This window comes from Gopherus flavomarginatus, chromosome 1 (genome assembly GCF_025201925.1).
Source record: "Gopherus flavomarginatus isolate rGopFla2 chromosome 1, rGopFla2.mat.asm, whole genome shotgun sequence".
In the NCBI taxonomy this organism is placed as follows: Eukaryota; Metazoa; Chordata; order Testudines; family Testudinidae; genus Gopherus; species Gopherus flavomarginatus.
This window is the reverse complement of record NC_066617.1, coordinates 42,104,773-42,125,173: the sequence shown is the minus strand read 5'-3', so window position 1 is coordinate 42,125,173 and position 20,401 is coordinate 42,104,773. Positions and strand designations below refer to the sequence as shown.

Genomic DNA, 20,401 nt, shown 5'->3' with positions numbered 1-20,401 from the left:
TGAAAAGTTTGCCATGCTGTTTCATGCAGATGGTGCATCTCCATGTAGAAAGAATAGTTAGTAGCAGCTAACTGCTGCAAACAACTGGCTAGTTGATTGGCCAGTGAAATATTTTCTTGGACTAGGCTCATAAATTGAGTATAACTGATACACAGTTCACTGATTTTTTCTTTTTTTGTTTTACTGCTTGTAAACTCATTTAAATAATTTTAATGAATTCCAGAAATCTGGTGTTTTTTTCTGTATAGAAAATCCTAAATGAACTGCTATATCTGCATACTGTTGACATTGGGGCTTTCAGTAAATTGGGCAAAGTGCAGGATAGATTCCAGACCAGTTTTGAAGATGAACTATAAAATCTAGTTTCACAGGAACAGCAGCCATTGCTTTCATGATGACTTAGGAGCATAACACTTTTATAATGCCATAAAATATGATCAGAAATTAAATGAGCTTCTGTTTTTGTTTCCATATGCTTGGTAAAACTGGGGTTAGAAGTTGGTAAGTAATCATAATACAAGATTTCATTCCTTGCCAAAAGGTATCTTTTGGCCCTAATAGTTGTTCTGATGCTGCTGCTTAAAGTTTCATGTGCTGCATGACTTTCACCCATGTGTCTGAATTATTTGAGAAAGATATTAGTTGCATTCCTAACACGCTGAAAAATCTTAACTATAGCATCACTCCAGGAACTATATATGCATCTGATTAAATATTATGATAGACACTTTAGCAATAGCTAGATAAATAGAAAGTTGTGGCAAACTGTGAGTGAACTGTCCTTTTCCTTTTGTATAGACACTGGGACAAATTCACCCCTGGAAAATTTACAAGGCACCTATTGATGTGAATGGCATTTTCCAGAAGTGAATTGTTCCAAGTTGTCATGTTTGTTTTTTCTCTCATATTTTTTTTTCTGGGAATGAAACTCCAAAGCTTACTACAGATGTTTTAAGTTGCAGGAGTGGGAAATGGTGTTACATTCTTACATAACAAGACACACCCAAATTTTATTTTTGACAACTGAAAAACTAATTTATCACGATTAACAGTTCAGACTGGATCTGACAGTAAAAGGTATTTTACTGACATTAAACATTTTAAGTGGTTGTTTAAAGAAAGTAAATATGTAATGTACCCACTTTAACTGTCAACTTCTAAGAACAGGTGGTGATGTTTGGGGTGTTTTAGTGCATACTCTGCTTAATTTCCGTAGCTCTTTCTACTGTGTACTTGGATCCCATTATTGTAAAGTTTTCTCGAAGTACATTATTCGATCTCTTAATGTCCTACTGGGAAATTACAGCCATTTTTGCTAACTCCTCAGAGCGGTTTGGATCTAAAGCTGGACAGAAAACAACAATTCCATTTTGCAAAAAGATTTGTGTTTTCAATTCTGGTTTTCATTACACATCAGAACAAAAACAAGACTTTTTGCAAATTTCAAGAGACCACCACCCTGGAATAGCCAATATCTGGTGATGTGAGAGACCCAAGTTCAAGTGCCTGTTCAGTATGTGCAATCAAATCAGGCATTCTTGTTTTGACCAGAAATTCCATTCTGGATCCAAGGAAACTTTTTTGTCTAAACAGACATTTCTGGGGAAAAGAAGTAAATATTGGTTGAAAAATTCCCAGTGAACTCTTGTTCAGTCCTACTGTGGGTACTGTAAAGTTGGAGTATGTTAAATTTACACCCTCCCTTTGATAGAGAGAAATGATTTGTTTCCACTAAATTTCCAATTTAAAAAAAAATCAAAATGGGCCAAATTCATATCTTAGTGTCACCAATGACATCAGTCATGTCACATGAAGGCTATTTTAGACTAATATTTCCAGGACCGTATCTGAGCTGCTCTTCGATTTGGGAGAGGACTGGGGTTTGTCAAATGTAGGAAACAAAAGTTTAATTTAACCACATTGGGGTGAATGTGTCTGTAAATATAATGCTCGTAAAAGTTACAGTTGCAAATAGTAGAACTTGAGTTTTGTTTCCCTACAGACTAAGTGTAGCATTTACAGTGACAGTACAAGCTTCCCCATAATGCTTCAGCAATATTCCAAAAACCTGACTAAGGCCTTGTCTACACTACAGGGGGAATGCGATCTAAGCTATGCAATATGAGTTGCGTGAATAGTGTAACTCAAATTGACATAGCTTAGATCTACTTACCATGGGGTCCACACAATGCAATCTCCCATTGACTCCCCCTGCTCTTCTTGATCCAGTGGAGTACAGGAGTCGACGGGAGAGCAATCTATGGTCAATTTAGCAGGTCTTCACTAGACCCGCTTAACTGACTGCCGGTGCATCAATTGCTGCTCGTGGATCCCCCAGTAAGTGTAGACAAGCCCTTAGAAGGGATCTCTTCATGGATAGGAGGAGCTACTTCAGTCTTCCTGACTATTCAGCCCATGACCTCTTTGGCATCCTTGTTAATCTTACAACAATCAGTGAGTTGTGTTTTTTGTTTTGTTTTGTTTTGTTTTGTTTTTTACAATGTAGACTTTCTGTTTCTGTTGCTGAAAATTAACCTATCACTACTTCATTTAGGCTGGAGTCAAACTCAATATTTCATTATCAATCCTTGAGCCATTCAGTCACTCAATGGGTAATTAAAAAAAAAAAAAGCATAATTCTAAATTTAAGAAAGAAAATCTTGGAAAAAGTTGGGTTGATTCTTAAACAACACTTGTAAGAAAGCAAGGGCGCTATTAAATGCAAATGTCAGTGATAATGCTGACAAGTAAGTATTACCAATTCTAAAGGTGAGGGGGAAGTTACTTTTGAAATGTTTATTAGGAACATTAAACCTGAAACTTGCAATGAGATTTGAAACCTGAAATTCACAGTGAGAATTAAAATAGAAAGTATATTATTCTTGTGCCATGTTTCTGCTTTTAAGAAATTAAGTGTTATGTTGGCTAAATGGTAATGAATGACCCAATATTTACTGTGGGAATGAGCAGTTACAATTTAATGTCTTATGGGACATAACCATTAGATAAGGGTTATTTAGCTTTAGCATTTCCAGCCAGAAATTCTGCAGTTGAATGGAATATTTTATTCTATAAAAACATCTGCAGTCAATATATCCTTTGGGAAACTTACGTGACCCGTGATCTGTTTGGAAAAAATGCTTCAGTTTTATGAGATTGTTCAGAAGAAACCATGCACAGCAGGCTGTATCTTAATGGCTATGAAATGTTCTTTTTCCATGTTCATATGCTTGCTGCAGCCTTTTGTGAACTTTCAAAGTTTTCCTTGCACACCAGTGTATCATTTTGGACTCCTTTGCTGATGTGTGGCATGGAAACAGGCTTCTGAGAAGGGGTATATTTTGCATACTACTGATATTTGTGTCACAGCCTTTGAGCAGAATAGTCTTTTGTTATGAGGTATCCTGAAACTCATGTAGCAGTAGTAGGGTTCATATAAGAACTGTAGTGAATCCTCTTGAAAGGGAATTTTGAGATTATAAAGTACAACTGCTACTAGAACAGATCACATCTTTACTGTGCTGCTAACTTGGCCATACTCTATTTGTGGTAACTTTTCTTCAAGAAGTGAAGCCAGAACATGTCACCATGGCTTCATTTGCAATGCAGTCACTTGCAGCTCAGATCCTGGTAATATTTTGGCTGGAAAACAAAATAAGCTGCAACTGTTGAATGCCAATCAAAATCTGTGTGATTTTTGTAAACTGGGAAGATGACCTCATAGACTGCTTGAAATTGATAGCACATTAGGTACCTGACCTTGTGCTCACTGATGTCTTAAAATGTGTATTAATGCTTTCATTTGTCCTGTTAATTCAAAGGTGAAGTAACTGGATTTATTAAGAAATTTATTAAGAAATTGGGGAGGGAGGGGAGAGTTTTTGCTTTTTTTAATGCCCTGGAGTTTGACGGCATGTTTCATACAACATAGGAAATAGACTGTATTCTGAACTGAACTATAATCTACTGTTCATATGTAAATGAGCTATTAAAGCACTGTACAGCTTCATCATAGAGCAAACAATGTCAAAACTCACCAAGGATACTATTGCAATACAGCCTCTGTACCGGAGGCAAAAACAAGATTTGTTTACACCTAGAGCTGGCTATTCAAAAAAATTGTGGATGGGGAAATGAGGAGAGTTTTTTAGTTTAACTGAAAATGAAATTTTTAATGAATGAAAAAGTTTTAAAAAATTGTTTCAGGTCAATATTACATTTCAATGTTGAGTGTCTTTGAATGTTTTTGAATTCTTAGAAATTACTTCAATCTTATTTTAAGTGACAAATAATTTCAACTTCCCAAAAATCTAAATATTTCCTTAGAAAATGCCAAAATGAAGCATTTTGACTTTTCCTGGGTTTTTTTTTTTTTACATGAACAATTCCACAAAACCAACACACATTTGCAAAACATTTTGGTATCACCAAATCTGCATTTTTCACCAAAAATGTTTCAGCCAAAACATTGTCTTGCGCTACTTACACCTGTCACTTGGGAATTCATATTTCCACAATACGTGGAAGAGTTTTACAAAGTGAACTAGGCTTCGGTGCAGAAGTGGAGGGGATTCCTTAGCTAAAAACAGTTTTCCTGCTGAAGAGGAGAGAACTAGCACTGTATTTTGAGAAGTTTGTCATATTATTTGAATATTGAAAGTGTTGTACACTAACATGCACCACTGCAAAATCAGAACCGGCTGTAGCACTTTTGTGAGGGCATGCAATACAGGCTTTTGGTCTCCCTGCGACCTTAGAAGCATAAGGAACCGCTGTCGTCATGCACAGGGCGTGCCTTAAGATTTTGTGAAAAGTTAGCGATATTCTGAGACACATTTCAAAATTAAGTGACTTATTTTGTATAAAAGAAGGAAAGTAACTGCTGGTTGATTAGTTGTAGGATTGCCAACTTTGTAATATTTAAAAAACAGACACTCCAGCAGGAAAGCTGGAACCTCCCACGCCCCACCTCTTCCCCCGAGGCCCCATCCCTGCCTTGCCCCACCTCTTCCCCCAGGGCCCCCCTTCCCCATCACTCACTGCTTTTCCCCTCTTCCCCCCTCTGCCTAGGTCAGGAGGCACTCACCTGTGGAACTGGGTCTGGGAGCTGCAGCCGCACAACGCAGATAGGAGGCAGTCCCAACTGAATAGGGGGCTAGTGCAGGTGATGACTCAGCGCCTCCCTGCCTCTTCTGCGCACAGTAACCAGACTTTGGGTGTCTGGTCAGCAGATCTGACCAGACACTGTCAGGTCCCCTTTTTGATAGGACTTTCCGGTCGAAAGCCAGACACCTGGCCCCTCGAGTTGGTTGGCCAGGGTGTGTGTTGATGGTAGACAACCAATTAGAGAGCATGCTGAGATGCTGTGCACTTGCAAGTGGCCACAACTGCATGGCTGACCCACCAACAGAAGTATTTTTGGGAAAAAAACACTACAGAAGCAACAATGTGTGCAGAACGGAATCCTTAAAATCCCACTATCTACAAGGAATTTCCTGCCCTGCAAGGAATTCCTGTAAAAATTACACTTTCTTTCTGAGGTGGAATTCTTAATGTTCCAGAGATGAAATCCAGGCAACCCTGAAGGGGTTTTGCTGCTGACTTCAGGGATGAAATCCTGACCCAGTGGAGTGCAACTGCCAAAACAGCATGTGCTTCACATTCTCTTCAAGAATAACAGAGCCAGCATGGCAGGCTGGCCAGCCAACCTTTACTCCTGAGGGCAGTCTGCTCCAAAAAAAAATATTCTATGAATAATGTTTTAAAATTTTGGAAGTTTTATTTGTCAGATAAATGTGGAGGCTCCAGCAGGGCATTGGGGAGCACAGGCCACTGACTCCATGCCAAGGCAGATGGAAAACAGAGGTTGCATGCCCTGAGATGGAGTGTTACACTGCTGTGGTGTTGGATGGCTCAAATAAGTCATTTTACTTTTTCTTGCACTGTGTCAGGGTTGGGTGCAGCCTCACTGCTGAGTCCATGTCCTGTGGTGGGGAGCTGCACTCTCATCTCCCACCTCTGTGCAGCCAGTGCCTGGAAGGCAATGCAAGGAAGTGATAAGATGGGAATAGTAAAGGCAGTATGAGTGATTCACTGCTGCACAACTAAAACTACTAGCAAATTGTAAGTCAGTTCTTCGGGTTGTAACAACTAGAAATCACTCAAATACTTGAAACAAGCTAACAGTTATTATATGTGATAAAGCTTATAAACAAGCTTTAAAGTAACTATCACGTCACTTAACTTGCCCTCTGTTCCATATTTCCTTCCCAGCTGTGAAATCACCAATTCTGTTACAAGTGATAAGTAGGAATGGGACAACTTTTGTCTGATTTTGAGCCCAGTCAAACATCATGAAGTAGAAAGTTCAACTTTAATGTAATCAGGTGAGAGTTCTGTTTAGGACAGACCAGTGGTCCCCAACCTTTTTCGTCTGGTGGGCGCCAGACAGCAAACCACCGAGGACCGTGGCCGGCGGACAAGCATCCGCCAAAATGCCGCCGAGAAGCATCATCATCAGACGTTGCCGCTTCTTCGTGGTTTTTCGACGGATGCTTGCCCGCCAGTCAGTACATGGGCACACATAGATGCCCCGGGAAGCGCAATGGTGCCTGCGGGCACCGTGTTAGGGACCACTGGGACAGACTGACGAGACTGGACAGAAAAACCTTCTCTGTGTATTTTTCCATCACACATCCTAATGAGCAAAATGAAGTATGCATTTACTGTTGCCCCTGTGCTGAGTCGAAGCAGTTTTGTGGAGTCTTGCAGGTCAGATTCCTATTTGGAACAGAAATGTGCAGTCAGATATTTTCTTAGTGTGTCTGCACAAGTCCTGTTCCCTTGAACAGGAATGGTGGTAAACTGCATGTAGACAGATCCCTCTGCGGAAACCTCAGGTAAAGCACCTCTGCCTTGTCCTCAAGTCATTTTTATCAACCTTTATAGATATTGGATCACTCGAGACTGATGGAGGAGGAATGTTGCAAACTCTCATTAACTTTGCAACCCCCCCCAAAGTACTAGTAGGGATTCTTTGTAATAGAATTGGTGATTTCACAGTTGGGAAGGAAATATGGAACAAACAGAGGGCAAGTTAGGTGACATGCTGGTTACTTTATAGCTTCTTTGTAAGCTTTATAGCTTATAATAACTGTTAGCTTGTTTCAAGTAATTTGAGTGATTTCTAGTTGCTACAACCCGAAGAACTGAGTTACAATTTACTGGAAGTTTTAGTTGTGCAGCAGTGAATCACTCGTGCTGCCTTTCCTATTCCCATCTTAACACTTCCTTGCATTGCCCTTCCAGGCAAGTAGTCATGGTAGGCAATCCCCAGCGAGTCATTATAATGGACAGCAGCATCAGCAAGTTATTAAGAAAAACAAATCTACTTCAACTCTGCAGATGTCTGTCTTTTCATGAAACATCAGAATGAAGATTGCCTGTATCTCACTGTTTCCTGTCTAAGGGCAGTGTGGTGATGGGGGACAGAGTGTGTTTGTGGGGGGAATAGCCTATGAGCCTGTGCATCTCAGCCCGCTTTAACACTTAACTGCATCCTTTGCCCAAACTTCCCACTGAAGGCTATTTAGTGATATAAGTATGTTTTGGTTAGTAATTCCCTTTTGCAGTTACGATGGCATGGCAGCCTATTTATATTAATGATATTTTTCCTTTTTTTACTGCTTGGCAAATCACACATGAGTTGAAACAAATGGAGGGATACATTAATTATTCAGCAGCCAATGAATTTCTCATCCTCACTAACTCAATTTAGGATTTGTAGACCTCTTTATGTGAACTATTTTTCAAGGGGGTGTGTGTGTGTGTCTGTGTTTTAAATTAATGTCTGTCTGTCTTTAAAGAAGGAAATTCAGGGAAAGCTTAATTCTGAAAATACAGGATTTTTTTTCTGTAGTTAGTATAAAATCAAATTGAATAAATAAATCAATGCAGTAGTTTTTCTGGAAACTCTAGGATGAATAAAGTTCAAATCCAAAGATGTGTCCTATTCTAAAATTAAATGTGAAAATTGCCAAAAAACCTATTTCCTAAACATTTGAAAATCTCACAGTAGGCATTAATTTTTCATTGAAACAAAATTGAGAACTAAAGTAATCAAATCTCCTTGCATCTCAAATACAAATAAATCACAAAACCGTGGGAAGAGTAAACAATATTTTCAGCAAGGTATACTGAGAATTAGATGGATAATTCAATTACCTTGGCTAGGAATTTTGGACAAACACTAGCAAGTGATTAAAAAATTTCCCTTGCCAGATAGGTTTTGACTCTTTCAATAGACCAGTGATTTGTCTAACACATTGTGTCTCAGTTTTTTGCCATAGTGAAACATAGTTCAAAAGCCCTCTAGTAAAAAGCTGGTCCATTGCTGGCAGCTATTGTCAGCAATGTCCCTACCCCCTGCACCTCAACTACTAGTGTAGATGTAGGGTGATGAGAGGTCCTGATTTTTGGGTCTTTTTCTAATATAGGCTCCTTTTACCCCCCACCCCCCCACTCCCGTCCTGAGTTTTCACATTTGCTGTCTGGTCATCCTGTGTAGATGGGACAGAATTGTTTCTAGCACCATTATAGAAAGCATGATTCAGACTTGTTGGAAGTCTCCATGATACAGCAGCTAGTTTGGCAGAAAGTAAATTGGAGGTAAAAAGTATGGAAATTAATGTTGCTCAGAGCAGCATTGTCTCCTACATACATAGGCTGCAGCTGATAAGCCAATGGAAGCACAACTAGTGTGTACGATGTGCTGCCAGCATTGCGAAGGGAAGTGCAGAAGCTGGTCAGAATCTCCACAATGGGGAAGAAGTCTGTAGGACCTCTGTTTCTGCAGATTTTTGACCATGCATGTTTCAGAGGCTAGGTCCTCATCCCTTCCCTCAGGGACTAGGATGTTTGTTATGGGCACCAAAGAACTCAGATGGATAGACATGAGCTGTATTACTGACAGCATCAGAAACTGCTGAGGTGAGATTTCTCTTCCATCATCTTCTAATGTGAGAATATAACAATTTACTCCATAGATGATAAATAATGAAGCTCCTGTTGATTGCTGTGGCAGCAAACTGCTGACGAATCCATCCATCTTCAACTTGGTGCAAATCTGCAAGGAAGCCCATTCCCACAGTTAATTTTACTGAAATGCTTACCAGCTGAAAGTGGAAATGAAGGGAGTAAGGTTAATGAGACCCCTGGCAGAAAGCATAAACTAAAACTTTCAAGGAGTTCAGAGAAGTTCTCAGTGTTTTGCGGAGCCAGTTTTAAACAGCCTTAATGACATTTGTGGTTTGGATTGCTTTGGTTGGCCATTAAAATTCATTTAATATAGAGTAGCATTGAAACAAAAAAAGGAATGTTTGTGGCTGCAGTGGATTTCCTCCATGGCTACAGGAAGAGTAAATTAGTTAACAGGAACTTGAAAGTATGGCCCAAGCGGTTAACCCTTTTTTTTTCTTAATGGAGCTTGCTCTTCCATTGTAATCCACTTTAAAAAGAAATTCAGTGATCAGTACTTCCCCCCCCTCCCTTCTTTGTCATCTTCGTCCTCTCCATGGGAGAGCTTTAATTACAAAAACAGCAAGGAGTGAGTTGTTTGAACAGAAAATCTGGAAACTTCCTTTATCAATATTACTTTTCCCTTCATGTGAAACCAAAGCAGCTTCCTCAGTTCCCAAGCACACATTTTTCTGACTCGGACGCTGTAAAAACATGTATAAAAACATTAAATAATATAACCAAAAAAGGTTAATTAGGAAATGATACATTTCTGAGCAGTTTTAGTTCAGTTCACAAACTGAAAAGGGGATACAGGGAAAATCCTGTTTCTGCTTTGTGATCCCATTTCCATCTCAGACGCCAGTCGGTACTGGGCTGGATCAGTATTGGATGGCAGTTCTAGTAACACTAAGTGCTGCAGGACATGGTTTCAGCAATTCAGTAGGAGGCTGTAGCAATGTGGGATTCACCCTTGCGGCGCCCCCTGCTGGTTGTCTCGGAACTCGCTTCCAGCCTCTGGAGCACCCTCTGCAGGCCGGTGTCCCGCTGCTGCTGTGCCCTCACATCCCTTCCTGGACTCCAGTGCCCCTTTATCTGGGGTGCTTCCCCCTGGCAGTAACCCCTCAGTCTTGGGGTCTCCCCTCCCCAGGGAACCCCCAACCCCTATCCCCACCTCACCCCAGTCTTTGGCTACTGCCAGTCACCATCTGTCTCCCACTCACTGGGGTGGACTGCAGTATAATTGCCACTCATCAGCAAGGAGAGTTTGGACCTGCTGCCTTGGGCTGCCCCTCTGCAACCCCAGTATCCCATTTGGCCTTCTACTAGTCCCGCAGCCAGGGGGTTTTCCAGGCTGGAGCTCCCCAGCTCCTCTAGCCTTCTCTCTACCCTATTCCACTCCCAGTACCTTGCTTGGCTCCCTAGCAGCCAGGCCTTTCTCTCTCCAAAGGCAGAGAGAGACTGTTTGGGCTTCTGGCTCACAGCCTCTTATAGGGGCCAGTTGGGCTCTGTTTGGGGCATGGCCACAGCTCTGCCTGCTTCCCCTAGTCAGCCCAATGGCTGCTTTCTCCTGCCACAGCCCATTCCTAGGGCTGTTTTAAACCCCTCAGGGCAGGAGTGGGTGTCCATTCCGCTACAGAGATATTCTCCCCTTTGAGTCAGAATTCTGTTAAAGGGCATTGTGCTGCTGGAGGCTCTCTGCAGGGGGCATAAAATCATGGTCCTTATCGTTTGATTATTAAAGCTACCATGGTATGTTTCATGAGAAATGGGGTTTTAACTTGATGAGCGGGTCAAATTCCAAATTGAGTAATTATTTTTCCCACCTAAAATTAGCCTTATCATTTTCAGTTGGGAATGATATTCTTCCCATGACCTCAGCTGTTGTGTGGTAATTATACCTGAGGTGGAAACTCTGAAATTTTGGTTGTGCGGGTGGGGAGGAGAAAATGTTCTCTAGCAGAATGAATTTTTTTTTTTTGTGGAATAGCTCCGTGGCAGGCAGGCCCCGCATCTGTCCTCCATCAGGGCTGCCCAGGGAGCCAATCAGGCAGGGAATGGGTGCCCAACTCTTCAGTTAGCCAGCCAAGTGGGGAACTAAAAGTCTAGGGAACCCCAGCTCCAGAGGAGTCTTGGAGCCCAGTGTGCCTGAGAGCTTGGGAACTAGGGCTTCCAGGCTCCTGACTTCCCAAAAGTCCCCCAAGCAGTTTGCCACGAAGCAGAGAGCCTGAGCTGCTGAGGAATGAGCCACGTGAGCTGGCTGGAATCAAGGCATCTTCAAAACCTGCCTGGCAGGCAAGAGTCCAGTGGGAACCTGCCTGGTTTCCAATGGAACTTGGTTGAAATTTACCGATTCCCATGGAATGTTTAAATTTCAGTGAGTTTTCTAACTGCTTTAGTTGTGTTGGCTTTGTTTTTGCACTGATTAACTAGCTGTGCACGGAGAATAAAACTCCGAAAACAGTGTGTAAGCCCTGTCTAGGGAAGATTTTAGCTACCTTAGATACCCAAAGGGTCAGTCTCTCTCTTTTTTTATTAAAAATAATAAAAAATACTTTGGCTAAGCTTGTATGGCTTGTCATGCCAGAAAGTGTCGTTGAATTTTGTGCTTCACTCCAGAGGAGGCTGCATTTCATGAATTTCAGTAGGGGAATGTGATCCCTTATCTGATCATTGTGAAACTGAAATAGTTTCTGTAAAGCTCAAAACTCCCTGTTCAAAGTTATCTTCTCTGACCCCTTTCTCCTCCTTTCTCTTTCTCTGAAAGGCAAAAATCTGCAATATCCAGGCGGAACTCTCCATATCTACACCCTCCTCTTCCCTCAATTTTACTATTGCTGAGTCCTTTATGTCCCCCTATCCCTCATCACTTTCTCCCCTCCTTGTTATGTTAATCTAACCACACTTCTCTCCTTTTGCTTCACCTTCCAAGGCTGCCTGTGCCTCTGGATCTATAAGGTTTCTCTGCCTCTCCACCAGCCTGCCTACCTATTAGACTGCCTTGTGTGAGTGTGTACTTAAGGAATAATCCTTCACACTGTTATACAAGTACTCCCATTGGCTATGTGATTAAGGAATTGCAGGACTGGGCACAGAGATTGTAAAATGTCTGGGGCAGGGTAAAAGTCCTTTTGTGGGGCCAGTTTTAAACTGCCTTAATTTCATTTGTGGTTTGGATGACTTTGGCCATTAAAATTCACATTTCTAAGGCACCATGCACACCAATGGCACTATATAAATAAAGCCATTTGAGGGCTTGATAGAAAAGGCTCTTTAGAAATAATATATTACTTCCAGTCTAGAGAAATGGAGGGCCCTTTAAAATTAACTTTTACAAGCCCTGTGTGCTTAAAAACTTTTACATCATCTTTTTTTGTTTCCCTTTTGTTTAACCAACTCTGCAGGCCTGAGCATGTTTGAGCAGCCAAAGATCCTGTTTCATGTAGGATCCTATTTCAAATCCAGGCCAGGCCAGATCAGTAGAAAATCAGCACACACTGAAATAAAACTGTCTGTGAAATTCCTTCACCTGTGGGAAGATGGAAGAGGAAGAGTGTAATAAAGCAAATACTGATTTTCTTTTTGAGGTGAAAAACTCTGAAACACTGTCCTTGGGTGTTGCACAATCAACCTTGATTGAGCATTGATCATAGCACAATTTTGGTGTATTTTGTGTCCCTTGGGTAGCAGTTTAATGGCTGTTTTTTCAAACCAGTCACACAGCAGTGGTAGGATATTTTATGGAAAGAACAGAGGTACTTGTAAGTCTGAACATAGCTAACATAGTGAAATATGCCTAGTAATGCTTGTGATCTAAAAGTGCCTGTAGCACTTATTAGTTTGAAAAATTTAGGGTGAATCTAATCTAGTCTATAATTTGATTCAACATTACATCAGCTCCTATGATCTTCAGCAAATTTATTTGGCAACAGTTTCTTCTAATTCAAAGGCATTTTGAAAGTTGAATCATATTATCCAAGGTGGTTGTTGTGCGCTTCCCTTCTCCCCCCACCCTCTTTTGTCGTGTTGTCTCCCTGAACACAAAAGAGAAATATGATTGTATAATAGTTGCGTGAGAGAAATATTGCAGTATCATTTCAGATCATTGAAGGGGAGAGGGCAAGGGGATAAGAGAGACTCTAAATCTAAAGTTGGGAGACTATCAGGTTGCTCTGAATGCATGGGTGTTTGGATGTTTGCCAATATTATGCTGAATACCAGGGAAATTTTTCTTATGGTGAACTTGGTTCTATTGTGGAAATATGATCTTGGGGGAAGTCGTGTCTCTTAGCACATTTAAACCCCATCAGGCCAAAATCCTAGTGAATGTCTAATAGGGAGAAACCTGTTGTTGGTCCAAAGCAGAACATTGCTTGACGTCCCTCTTACAGCAGTGCAATTTTGAGGGGAGTGGGTAGGAATTTCTTCAGGGGTTGGAGGGAGGAAGAAGGCAAATGTTCCATAGCAGATTATTTTTAATTCTAAAAATTTACCTGTCTGAAAGCTTCCAAGTTGTTTTGAATGTAAAGTTATCTTGAGGGGGTAGGCGTAGTGGGCAGAGAGAGTAGGAGTGCCGGTCTAAGAGGCACAGTAAATACAGTTTCTATCATGGATCTCACTACCATGTTTGGGTTACAGGGGGGAAGGAGGGGGTTTGTGTATGTATGTTTCTATATGTGAATCATTAGAATACTGTGTGCCCACACACTTGAAAATCCTCATGAATGCATAAGCAAAGAAACTGAAAGGAATTAGGCACCCAACTCCCATTGGAATTCGTTCTGAGTTAGAAACCAGATTCTCTTAAACTGCTTTGAAAATCCCAACCACAATGTTTAATAATACACTTGGTGTGATGTCAATGGAAACTTGCTGGGTGGATCTATTTAGGGCCTCCATGAGAGTTTATATACCAACTTGAGTGTTTAGATTAATTGAACATATTCTAATTTCCTGTACATTTTGTGTTCAGTCAGGTCCTGGTCTGTGACTGAAGCTCCTATGCACTATGTTATTACTAATAATGTAATTTTATTTCAGTAGTGTCCTTCGGGCTTAATATATTTACTATACAGACAATTACTGGTTTTCGGAGTTGGATCCTACAAGTCTCTCAGATAGTAAAGGGAAACAAATTTAACTGAAATGAAGGGAGTAGTAAAAATAAAATAAATAAAAATTAAAACAGAAAACCCTGAAATTGAATAGTAGTAAAGTAAGCCTTGCTGCAAACTATAGAAAGATTATAATGGAAGGGCAGAGTAACGGTGGTTGTGCTGCGCTTTTGAGTGTTATCCAGTCAGACAAAAAACATTGTCTCAGCACATGCTGGGCTTTCCTTAACAGAATTTCATTATTTTCATTTTGAGTGGCTTAGCTATGAGTTATATGGGACAGATTAAAAAAAACTCATCAGAATTCAATAAAAATGAGGATAGAAAAGCAGGATCAATTCAAACTTGAAAACCAGAGGACTTAACTGGAGGGAGTGACTCAGTGGATTGAAAGGAGGATCTGATTGATCTGCTCAAGTGAACAATTACACCAAAAGTTGGGACAGTTATTGGAAGGAGACAGAGAGGAAGCTAAGGGCAGTCTACACTACAAGGTTAAGTCGACCTAAGTTGTACAACTCTAGCTATGTGAATAATGTATCTAGAGTTGACGTAGCTTAGGTTCACTTATTGCGGTGTCTACATGGCGCTGGGTCGACAGGAGAATCTCTTCTCATCCGGTGGTGTCGATGGGAGAGCAATCAGTGGTCGATTTAGTGGGTCTTCACTAGACCTGCTAAATTGCCCCCATGGATCGATTGCTGGAGTGTCAATCCACGCTAAGTGTAGATCTACCCTAAGAAGAAAGCTGTGGAGCAAATGAGTTGAGTGAATAGGAAGTGGACTAAGGTCAAAGAGGTAGAGAAAGCAAGCATGGAGAAGATTAACCACCAAGAGAGCAGCTTGGAACTGGAGCTGATGGTGATGGGAAGGGTATGTGGCTACACTGGTGTTAGACAATAACAATTTAGTAGAAAATTCATTAGAAACTTAAATACAGTATGTTAAGAATAGGGGTGGCCAACCTGAGCCTGAGGAGCCAGAATTTACCAATTTTCATCGCCAAAGAGCTACAGTAATACGTCAGCAGCCCCCTATCAGCTCCCCCTAGCTCCCAGCGCCTCTTGCCCACCCATAGCCCTGCCGATCAGCATCTCCTCCTCCCTCCCCGCACCTCCTGACTAGCTGTTTCATAGCGTGCAGAAAGCTTGGAGGGAGAGGAGCGAGGGCATGGCAGGCTCAGGGGAAGGGGCAGAGTAGGAGCAGAGCCAGGGGTTGAGCAATGAGCACCCCCCAGCGCACTGGAAAGTTGGCACCTGTAGCTCCAGCCCTGGAGTCAGTGCCTATACAAGGAGTCCCATATTAACTTCTGAAGAGCCACATGTGGCTCCAGAGCCACAGATTGTCCATGCCTGGTTTAGGCCCTTTTGGCTAAACTCATGTTTAGTATCAGCTTAATGTCTGATGCATCCTCTATATTAGGAAATTTTATGTTTTGCCCTTATACAGACATGGACTCAGTCTGACAGGGCTTTCCTGTCTCTCTGAATATGAGGATCACTAGTTCAAAGTGAACGAAGTCTCAAGAATAGGCAAGTATATGAAAAACTACCAGCACTGTTCAGTGTACCAGGCATACTAACCAAATGGCCAGATAAAGGGTATGAAACTGTAAAAGTCTATATGACCTTGGAGAAGTTACTTGACCTCTCCATGTATTCATCTTTTTAAAGTCGATTATAGCCTGCTTCCAAGTCTGAGTAAAAAGTACTGTATATAATCTATTGTTATCACTCAGTATTACATTAGCAGAAGATTTAGTAGGCAGAGTTCCATATTTTGCTCCTTGTGGCTTCTGAAACCATTTTTCAAACCTCCTAAGATTCAGCCTTTCCTCAGTGAAGGTCGCTTGTGCTCTGACACGGTCTATCAGCCCCTGCTTCAACTCAAAGAGCATCTTATTTTGCAGTGCTAGAATAAGTTACTCTGCCAGGTATTTTATAGTACAGCAATTGCTCCTAGACTGCTTATATATTTTGAGAGTGCTAACTACACTACCATGTGTGGTATTCATCATCTTTTGATATCCTGGAGAAAACTTGCCTTTAATAGAAAGGACAATGGTTGCATTGTGGAGGCCAAAGCTGGGAGCAGTTAGGTATGTCAGAGTGAATATAGTCTGGGTAGATCGATCACATATGCTACTGGCACATAGATTTTGACCTACGCAAAGACCCTATGTCTTGTGGTAGGTACTTAGTGTATTTGTGAGGGGCAAAGTAATAGGTTCCCTGTAGGCTGTGGGCTCTTATGTTACCATATCTACAGCTGAGTACTTTTCACATACTTTTGCTGGAGGCTGAAATCCTAACATGAACGTCCAAGCCCCCGTGTCACTTGCTCTTAAGATGTTGAAAAAGAACTCTTTTATGGCATGAACTAGAACTTAAAAAAAATCTTGCAGCAGATGGTATTAAGTTGGGTACAGGTATCACCTGTACCCAACTTAATCCAGCCAAAACAGTCTGCCAGTGAGAGTGGAGAAGGCTGGAAACCTGATGGCTCAGTTTGAGGAAGGAGGGAGTAATGAGTAGCAATCTGGCACAAACCTTGAGCTAATCATGAAAGAGGCTTCTTATTTATTTTATAGATCACTAAATTACCTACAGTTTGGTGGAGAACTCTCTGGCACTGCTAGCTAGCAAATACAAACTAAAACGCTTGGGTGCTTGATATGGTTTAAGCGTTGGCCTGCTAAACCCAGGGTTGTGGGGCCATTTGGAGCAAAAATCTGCTTTGAGCAGGGAGTTGGAAGGGACCTCAGGAGGTCATCTAGTCCAAGCCTGATATTCTATGATTCTATGTGCTGTTACATTCCTGTGATAGTTGACGTATTTTCAGTCTGCTTACCACATGCTAGTTTCTTTGGGTGCATTGGGAGGGATTTTATAAGAAATGGAGTTCATGATACTGCTGACAATATGTGTAAATTACAATTAAGAAAAGAGAGCCTTGTAGTTAAGGCACAAGAGAACTGGGATTTTTCAGATTTGGATTTTATTTATAGGCTCTATCAAAGACTTCCATGTAATCTTCAGCAAGTTGCTTAATCTCTGTTACCACTGTTTCCTCCATCTGTTACCGACTTCATGGGTAGTTGTAAAGCTAAATTCATGAATGGAATGGAAGACAACTTGTAATTGCAAAGTGTGAGCTCTATTTCAACATGATGAAAACTGAGTCCCACCTGTTTGCTCACAAACCCTATCATCTTGATTTCTGTTAACACCACAATCCTCCACATGATTCTGACACTAAAGTTGTGGGGCTTCCCCTTCCTTCACACATTCAAGATGTTGGTCTTTTCTCCACAAGATACTAAAATCGTCCCTTTGTCTGTCCTTGTGGCTAAAACATTTGCCAGTATCTTGCTTAGCTTCTGCCTTTGCTTACAACTTTGTCTTTTATGCCCATCCTGATTCCTGTGGTACTCAACTCCAGTCTGTCCAGAACATCTAAAAACATCTTTTTGCCTTTTCTGCTGCATCACACTTCTCCTCAAGTCTCTTTATAGCCACTATTTTTAAAAGACTTAATTATTTTGTATTACCATAGCACCTAGAGGCAAAAAAAGTCTCTGTGGTGAAGGTCACAATTCTCACCCCCTCCTTGAAGAAACTGCATCATTTTGCCCATGCCAACATCTCTGTTCTCAATTCTTACCCCTCCACTCCTTTGCCCTCTTGCTGTAATGAAGGGTACCTCACCATTCTCTCTTTCATACCACCTCCTTGCTTGGGATGACCTCTCTAGCCCAGTGCATCAAGCATCCTTCTTTCAAATTCAGATCCTTCTTTCTTCAGATTCAAACGCCAAAGATCAGAAAGGTGCCCTGACTCAGCACCCCTGAGTTTTCCAAAGCATCTTTGTGTCTGATCTTTGTCTATTTTGATTGCAAGTTCCTTCGAAAATGGATCAGATTTTCCTTTGTGTATTGTATAGCTCTGAGCAAATTCTTGGTACATGATAAAGAATAATAAAGTATTATCAGAGAATGGAAGTGGGGTTAGAAGAGATGAATTGTGTGTACCCTTAAATAGTGCTTATTACCATGGCAACTAGACACATGGAATGCAAAGAACATTAAACCCAGTCAAATTTTTTACAGAATAAATAAGCCTTAAGTGCACACTGGACTCTGGTGCTGACAAATCACCATGAGGCATGACTTCCAAAGGTGAAGGCCTTCAACTAACGCTCCTTGAGGGAGCTAGCGGCCGGCAGGCCATAGTCACAAACTCAGATCCAGAGGTGAACTGGGGTGGGGAATGATTTGAATCTGGTAGTCTGGTTAAGGACTATGTCCAGGTTTGCTAGGGACAGTAGTTTCACAATCCTTTATTGCATATATTGGTATACACAGTGCACTGCTTAAAGGGACAGAAACTAATCTGTACATGCTTACAGAAAGTATCTATCTGTAAGAAAAAAACAGTATTGTATTGCCTACTGATGGATATCCATTGCTGGAGATTCTTTCCAAAGCAGTCATCCTCTTCATATTCTAGTTGAACAGCCTAGTTTTACTTCCTTTTAACATCATTTTTATAATAGAGCAGTGGTCTTGAGTGCTAATGAGGCAGTATTTTATCTGCGCTTAGATGCCTAGGTGCTGTTTCCCTGTCTGCAAAGTATTCTGAAGCTGTCTGATCCTGCCAAGGTGCTGAGCACTTCAGACAATGGAAGGTGAGAGCGCTCAGGTTCTCCTAGGGTGCAGTCAGATCATACAAAACCCAGTCCTTAATATAAAACATACATTCTTTCAGGTACTGTACCATATGAGTTCTCAATTCTTTAGTGATTAGTCATATGTCTGCAATTAATTGTATGTCTGCCTGAGCCAGTATTGAAAGTGAACCCAGAGCAGTGCTCCATTTAGTCTTGGGATTCAAACTTATGGTGTGGCAAAAAATCGTTTAAAAAGGAATAAACTTGACTCTATATACATTTTTTTAAATACAAGGTTCTGAGCCATTACAGAACACCTTACATAAACAGTCCAAAGTGTAAGAAGAATAAATACAATGGATATTTTTGTAATCCTTTTCCTTGTTTTTCATAGGTAAAGGTGAAAAAGAAGATTATTGAAAACTGTCCTGGAAAAGAACTAAGTGCAGTAAAGAAGAGTTAGTGAAAAAGTGAATGTAAGTATTTCAGTTTTTCACAAATAAAGTAGTTCAGAACTGCTAGTGCTGTATGATCAGAAACCATAAAAATGATTCAGTAAACTGATGATGCCAAAACAAAGATCTAATTTTGAAATCCCAGTACATTTAATATTCGTATGGAACTTGGGACTAATCTTGAGCACACCAAGAATGCTCAGTCAGGACTTGTGTGTTTTTTATTTGTAAAAAGACAAACTTTAAAAAATTTTTAGGCAATACTCAAACTGTTACCATGATCTTGCCATTGTTGTTAGCTATCCATGTCTGCTTGAAACGAAGAGGCAACCTTGGGCTGTCAGTAAATGTCAGTTTTAAACAATCTGTTTAAACACGAGCTGAGATCCCTGAGTCCTGTATTGTAGACATATTTTCCATTTCAAATGGGATATAGGTTTACTTTGCCCCATATGTAGTATCTATAGCTGTGTGTATTTTTGCACTGAAGATTTGGATTTATAATACAAATTTCAGTGCAATGTTTTGTATTTTACTGTAAGTAGAGTTTTTTCAATGCCTGAGGTTTACTGCCCTCTGGAAGTCATTTTTTCAAATATAGAGGCAATTATTTTCTAACAGGAAGCTAAGATCTCCAGTTAATATATTAAATCCTTTTAAAAAAAATTACATCACCATCAGTGTATAACCCATAATCATATTTCACAACTGTTAGTTTTATTGCAATCTGTATTGAAAGCATATACCATATTTTACTTCTCCTTGGTCTAGGAGTGTTTGATAATATTGTTACATACCTTCCCTATGTAGTAATTATGATACCTTTTAATAGGTAAAATTAGAATATTCTCTGTGTGTCATAGACTCTCTGCTGCTAACGAAAGTTCTCCTTTTGCTTAAGTGTGCTTTTGCAACAGACAGATTCTGAGTGAGTTGTATCCTTGCTGTCACCATGGGACATTCTGAGTGGCTATAATGGTAGTGATGATCATGCTGCCACAGATTTTCCTGTCTTTTTAATTTACTACATTTTCCCAACAATCTCACCTCCTGTTTCCCATGGCTGCAAGTTTATGTGAACTCATAAAATTACTAGCCAGCCAGTAGTGCAAAAACCATCAACCATCTATAGGAGGGCAACCTTGGCTT

The 20,401-nt window shown here is 40.7% G+C and overlaps 1 protein-coding gene across 5 annotated transcripts in view; it reads left to right on the top strand.

The window, feature by feature from the left end:
- Positions 1-20,401, top strand: part of PLXNB2 (plexin B2) — a 344,581-nt gene that overhangs the window by 178,895 nt on the left and 145,285 nt on the right. For all 5 annotated transcript variants that reach the window (XM_050936011.1, XM_050936012.1, XM_050936008.1 and 2 more), the window contains one exon: positions 19,192-19,273. Coding sequence is in view for 1 of the 5 variants with exons in the window: in XM_050936012.1 (XP_050791969.1) it covers positions 19,272-19,273 (2 nt within the window). In the remaining 4 variants the exon portion in view is untranslated. The remainder of the gene's footprint in view (positions 1-19,191; positions 19,274-20,401) is intronic.